This window comes from Octodon degus, unplaced genomic scaffold (genome assembly GCF_000260255.1).
Source record: "Octodon degus isolate 3935 unplaced genomic scaffold, OctDeg1.0 scaffold00067, whole genome shotgun sequence".
Classification (NCBI taxonomy): domain Eukaryota; kingdom Metazoa; phylum Chordata; class Mammalia; order Rodentia; family Octodontidae; genus Octodon; species Octodon degus.
In genome coordinates, this window is record NW_004524643.1 from 3398324 (window position 1) to 3404787 (window position 6464).

General features: G+C 46.5%; 1 protein-coding gene across 7 annotated transcripts in view; it reads right to left on the bottom strand.

Moving 5' to 3' along the window:
- The window catches only part of Mrvi1 (murine retrovirus integration site 1 homolog), a 122394-nt gene that overhangs the window by 13815 nt on the left and 102115 nt on the right, over positions 1-6464 (bottom strand). For all 7 annotated transcript variants that reach the window (XM_023719355.1, XM_023719354.1, XM_023719353.1 and 4 more), the window contains 3 exons: positions 5735-5784; positions 5115-5222; positions 2976-3040 (listed from right to left, as the gene is read on the bottom strand). In XM_023719355.1, the coding sequence (XP_023575123.1) occupies positions 2976-3040; positions 5115-5222; positions 5735-5784 (223 nt within the window). The remainder of the gene's footprint in view (positions 1-2975; positions 3041-5114; positions 5223-5734; positions 5785-6464) is intronic.

Below are 6464 nucleotides of genomic sequence, written 5' to 3' on the forward strand. Positions count from 1 at the left end.
AGAGAGAGAGAGAGAGAGAGAGAGAGAGAGAGAGAGAGATAGTATAAGTAGGGTATTTAGAATTAGAATTGACTGTATCTACAGAGTTCATTTTCACTTACAAATTTCCTTATTGTTAGCCACTTGGGAATCTGTCAGAAGTTTCTAGTTTCATGAGTTCAGATAGAAATCACTTAGTAGATTTTATAAATCCAGAGGGAGAAGCTGCTCTTAGCCCAAGTCTCTTCTCCTGTTACTCCTCCCTTTCCTCTGCACATGCATCCTTATATGGCTGTATTCTCGGCAGCGGAGTCAGCCCACACCACACGGGCTACCGCCGATCTCTCTGGTCAGCCCTGGGAGGAGATGCAGACCCTTCCAGAGAACCCCTTGCTTGCCTGGCTTTGACTCTCACTTTGACCCTTCTCCCCTGATTCTAAACACTTAAAAAGGTGGCACAACCACTGATCCCCACATGTTGCTGCTCTAAACTTGGCCCTGCTGCCTGTTCTCACCAGCTCTGTACCTCAGTTTCTCCTACCAAGGACAGCTCAAGCTCCTGATGATCCTCACCACACAGGATGGAAGCTCGAAGCTGGCCTGCGTGTTAGTGCTCTGGAGACAAAGCCCTGCGTCACCATGATGAGAATCTGCTGGGAAGAGCAAGGATCTCGTTGTTCTTCTGCCTTGACCTGCTCTGTGGGCCTTGAGTTGGGAGTTGTGAGGACCATTTGGGTGACTCTCCCTGAGAGAAGAGCAGTGGCCTCCATCTTGGCTGTGCCTGACCCTGTATCCATGTATTAATAGGTACAGAGCTGACTAGGGCTTTTCCTTATCCTTTCAATTGGCTTGAAGCAATGCATATTGGTCTAGCTGAGGTGCTGGTGGTAGTCTTTGAAGACGGCACACATGTTTCTCTGATAACCCATGCCTGCTGCTCATTAATATAAGCCCAGTCAAGATAGGATGAAGAGCCAGTGCTCCACGCTGTCGGCTGGGATCGAGCCTCGAGATAGAGGCTATGACTTCCAGGGGCTTGAAAGATTACACATTAGAGCTGAAGCACCGGACCCCAAAACATTAGATACTGTCTCAATAGTATAATACAAACCCCTTTTTTCTTCATACCCTTCTCTGCACATTGCAGAGGTAAATGCAGGCCTTCTACCTAGCCCAGTTCACAGAACTCACCTTCTTCCTGCCATTCTGTCATTTATCCTCAAGCCACTCCTCCTGCATGACTGAATAAAACCCAGGTTTGGCCCTGGGGGAAGGCCTTTGTTCCAGACAGTCATCACCATGGCTGGACTTAGGGCCCCTTGGCTCCCCATAATTATAAATATGCTTTAGTGCTTTAGTGTCTTTATGTTCACTGTGGGTTGCACCAGAGGTGGTAGATTGGAATTAATTTGGTGGCATTCCAATAACATATCTTTGGGATTACAAATATAAAACCTCCTGGATGGAGACAAGGACTGAAAAGGTACTCACTGCAGGAGTGGGGCCCTGTTGGAGCCCTGTGGAATGGGATTGGTTCACCCAAAGTGAGGGCTGTACTATGCCTCTAGCTTTAGTTACTTACAATGTGGCTAACGCATCGCCCTTTAATTTCCCTGTAGTGATGAGATAAGAGGAGGGATAGAGAAAGAGGATGGATGCTGCATGATGGTATTGAGGAGGCAAGGGAAGAAAATCTGGAGAAACTTCCAGACTAACCAGACCCGAGGGAAATAGGCTGTGTTGGCTTGGGAGCTATCTGGGCAGACAGGGGGCCCACGAGGCACATTCCTGCCAGCTTAAGTAAAACTTCTCTAGCAGCAACAGAAAATGAGGGACTAAAGCTGTCCTGAGGCAGGGGAGAATCAGGTACGCGCTCCATCAGTGGAAGAAAGATGTAAGGGGAGGTTCTGAGAGACGGCAGCTGCAGGCCAGATGTTTTCAATCAAGCAAATGCAAGAATCTGAAAAGTAGGTTATAAACTCTTTCAAGTACGTAGAAACAGGCTGTCTTGCTCTGGCTGAGGATGAAAAGACCCACAAATTGCACAGATGCCAAGAAACGCTGGGTGAAACGACACTGCGGGCTGCTAAAGCAACACGTGTCTTCCTCCCCCCGCCCCCCCGCCCGCAACACGATTTTGTACAGAAATTTACTCTTGTTCACAGAATCACTGCGCTTCAAGGGAAGCTAAGCTCATCCCACGTGTAGGGGGTAACTTGATCCCATAATGATTATCCAGTTCCCAATGCTTATGGTTGGTCTATCAAAGGACAGTGTTTCCAATTTGCCAATGAATAAGAAGGAAGATGGTGGAACCCTTCCAGGTTCATTCTTAAGGAAGAACCAGGGGAAGGATGGAGGGTACCTGTCTTCCTCTAGATATTGTCCACTCTGGATGGAGTTCCTGGAGCTAGTAGCATTTGCTAAAGCCTGAAGAAGGGGTCCACATACAAGGACATCATAGGACACACAAGGTCATCATAGAATATACAAGGACATACAAGGTCATCATAGAACATACAAGGACATCATAGGACATACAAGGACATCATAGGACATACAAGGTCATCATAGGACATACTAGGTCATCATAGGACATACTAGGTCATCATAGGACATACAAGGTCAACATACATGGAGTTCTATAGCGTCACATCTGCAGCTGCCTGACCTCTGGATTCACCATTTCATCTCCTTTGAGCTAAGATTTTCTTACATCCATATCCCCCAAAACTACCAACCAACAGGGATGTGTCTGTCTCTTCTGGGCTCTGCTTAGGTTGGGTGCACTCAGCTTCAGCCATAGCAGCTCCTGGTCTACGAACTTTGCAAAGTTCGCCTGAAATCCTTGTGCATACCAGAGGCACGTTCACTTTCCCCAGATCTTAGCTTCCCCTTCCCATCAGATTTGGGGTTCAGGTTGTGAAGAAAGGGGATGATCTGGGGAAACTCTCCCTAGAGTTTCTCCACATGAAGAAGAAAATTGGCAAACTTACTTTTCCAAGAGTGCTGGCAGTGCTGGGGTAACAGGTAGGCTGCCTCTCCCGCTGGGAGAGTCTGACTAGATGGGAAACAGGAAACAGAGTCGGTGATGAGTGACAGGAGGAGCAAGGCTTGCCAGGCCTCTGGCCGTGTGGGGCAAGGTCGCTGAGCTCTCCTCTCTCCTTCCCCTTCTGCACCGGCTTTCCAACCTGCACCCAAGCCCAGGCACCATCCTTTCCCTCGGGGCTCCCTTGTCCTCCTTTGCAGTATCCCCTCCCTCAGAAGCATCTGTGACTTGCTCCTCTGGCTTTTCCTGAGTGAAGAGACAAATTCTATGCTAGCAAAGAGCAACCAATGCTTTCCGTCCCATTTCCTGACTGTGACTTCACAACCATGAGCCCCCTACCACCTGGGGTGCCCTGTGTGTCCTGGGATGAGCTCACAGGAGCCATCATGGCCCTGGGACAGCTCTTAGGAGATGCCTGTCATTACTGCATGCTCAAGGTATCAGGAATTTCTGCACAGTCAAATTCCTGGAACTCCAGGTTGGCTCAAATAGCCTTCTCAACACTGGCTATGCATTAGTGGAGACTTAGTACTGATTCACCCCAGAGTCTTGGTGTAGGGCCCGGACATAAAGAATTTTAACATACACTCTCAGTCTAAATGAACATATACCATGATACCTCAGTTCATGAAAATGCTTCTGTTTTCAAACAATTTGGTTCACAACAAAATTGCTCAGCAAAGTTTACTTCCATAGAGAACAAATTTTATCACCATATTCCTTACTGGGTGACAAACACAACCAAAGCATCTTCCCCCAAATCATAAAACAAATTAAGTTTGTAAACTAAGGCACCACTGTATTTGGAATCCACATCTTATCTAATTAGGAAGAGTCTGGAAAATAGGTCCACTGAAACACATCAACCAACCCTTCCAGTCCTTCTTAATTTTTTCCTCTCTGGTTTTCAGGATCACTGTCAAATCTCTCAGAGCAACAATTGGGAGTTAGTGGTTTGGGAGTTTAGGGTCATGTCATAAATGACTGAACTGAGTAAGGTAGGAAGAAGGAAAAGAAGTTTGAGAGCTCTTGCTGCTTGTTGCTATGACAATGGAATTTGCCCATCTCTTGCATTGCTGTTTCTTATGGACAAAGAACAGAGGAGCCACTGGGGAAAGACTTAATGGAGTTTCAGATAGAGTTGACCAGATGCAGAAAAGCTTGGGATGTGACAAATATTTTTTTATAAATATATAAACTGCTTTTGTTTAAAGAAATGGAAATGGATTTTTTCTGATGACCTGTATTTCCTACTGTAGAAATACAAAAAGACACCAAGAAAAAAAATGCGTAGACCTTATCATTGCCCAGCGATAACTATTGCTAATTTTACATAAATTTTTTCAGAATTTTCTATGTCTACACATAGAAAGAAACTTTTCAAAGTACTAAGCAGAATTATGCTACATATATACTAGCTTTTTGGGTTTTTTTGTTTTTTGTAACCGGGGATCAAACTTAGGACCTCGCTTTTGAGGGGGACACTTATGTCACTGAGCTATCATCCTGGCCCTTGAATACTAGTTTTTATAGATATCTGAAGTTGTTACTCATTATGAATAAATTATGGGCAATGATTCTATACAAACTATTTATATGGTAACCCTGATTTGTTTACCGATCACTTATTTATAGCCATCGGGTTTTTGCCAGTGTTTCCCAGTTATAAATAATGTTGCCATGAATCCAGCAACACTGGGTTTAAGAACTGAGGCTTTGGGTCCAAGGGGCCTAGGGTTCAAAGTTCAGCTCTATGACTTGCTTCAACTTTGGTTTCCTAAAGCCACTGCAGAAAGCAAAAGAATCCCACACCTCAGAGAGATGTGGTTTAAGCATGGATTCCCTGGGGGGTAAGGAAAACGCTCTGCGCTGCCTACACCTTGCTTAGGAGGACTCAGAGCTCTTCTCAGAGTGATGGAATACATGAGGAACCCTCTACGTTGAGCTTTTGAGCTTTCACCACCCATTTCTGTGCTGGAAATGTCCTGTCCTTGTTGACCTTCACTCTGTCCTCCCTGCCCACCACAGTAGTGAGTGTGAGGGGAAGGGGACAATGGGGCCAGAAGCAAGGCACCACCATACTCACCAGAACTGGTAGGGAGGGGATGGGTGATGAGCTGGGAGACTGGCCAGGCAGGTTCAAGGCATTGAACTTGGGGACCACAGCAACGCTGACCCTCCGGCGGGGCATGTTCTGTGGGAAGAGAAGTGACCAGAGCGCTTTCTTAGAGGTAGCAAGAGTCTGAAGGGCCTGGGAAGGGTCTGTGGTTCCTAAAGCCGTAATGGCATTCACTGGACAAGCTGGTTTTGAGGTACTGAGAGCACTAAGGGCTGGTGTGGAGAGAGGAAACAGAAGTTGAACAAAATTTTCTGTCGGTGGTGATCCATCACCTTGTGCCTGTTTTAGATTATAAGCTTCGGGAGAAACAGAATGGAAGTGGCTTGTCTCCCAGTAAAATCCTAGAGAGTTATAAAAACTGCCTATAGCAATGCCAAGGTATGTGGGTCACTTTGGGCTCATCTAAGGGATGTATAGTTGGGGCAAAACAGGAGCAAGAAAGGGGAGATGTCGGGCTAAGCTGGCGGGTGGGAAACTGCAGAGGGCTTTTAGCATCTGTGGATGCAGGACAAAGGATTGCTTTGGTGACCATGGAAACCTCTGTCATCCTTCCTGTGGGAGCTCTTGCAGTCCTTGAACATGCGTACCTTTCCCATCGTGAGGGACATGGACCGTGCAGTGCGAGGAACCCCATCTTCTACAGCAGGAGGAAACAGAGAAGAGAATTCATGTAAGTTTCATTGCAGGTTCCAGCAAAAACAGGAAGGCAGAAACTACACAGAGCTATCAACAGGGCAGAGCTAAGCTTCAAAGGGCAGCCCCAGGGTCCTGGGTAGGTGTGAGGGACATTGAGTTTGGCATGTCAGCCTTTGAGATGATCTTCTACACAGTGGGGACCCTGGGACGAAAGCTCTATCCTAACTCCACTGGCTACTGCAAGAAGCCCTAATTATGGATCCTGGTCTTTACTTGCTACCTTGACACAGTGTCCAGCTGTCACTTTATACACAGTGTCCAGCTATCAGTGTCCAGTGTCCAGCATGGAAACTACCCAGAGTAATGCTGACACTTGCAGCATCATTTCACATTTGGACAAAAGAGACACAACGACGCCGGGAGCAAGGAAGGGGTGGTGTTGCAAAGACAAGACTTGCTAGCAGAAGTAGTTTTGTTTTTCACCTGCACGCACGAAGACTCAGGACAGAGGAAGCCACCATCCTGGTGTTTGCTTCCCTCGGGAGATACATTCTGTGACGTAATTTAGCCAAAATGTGTAGCATCACATCACATCATAGTACTAGCAAGAAGCATCCAAATACATGAAAGACATGTATTTGCAAGGCCGAATCTATTGGATTCAGTTGTCACCTAGCCTGT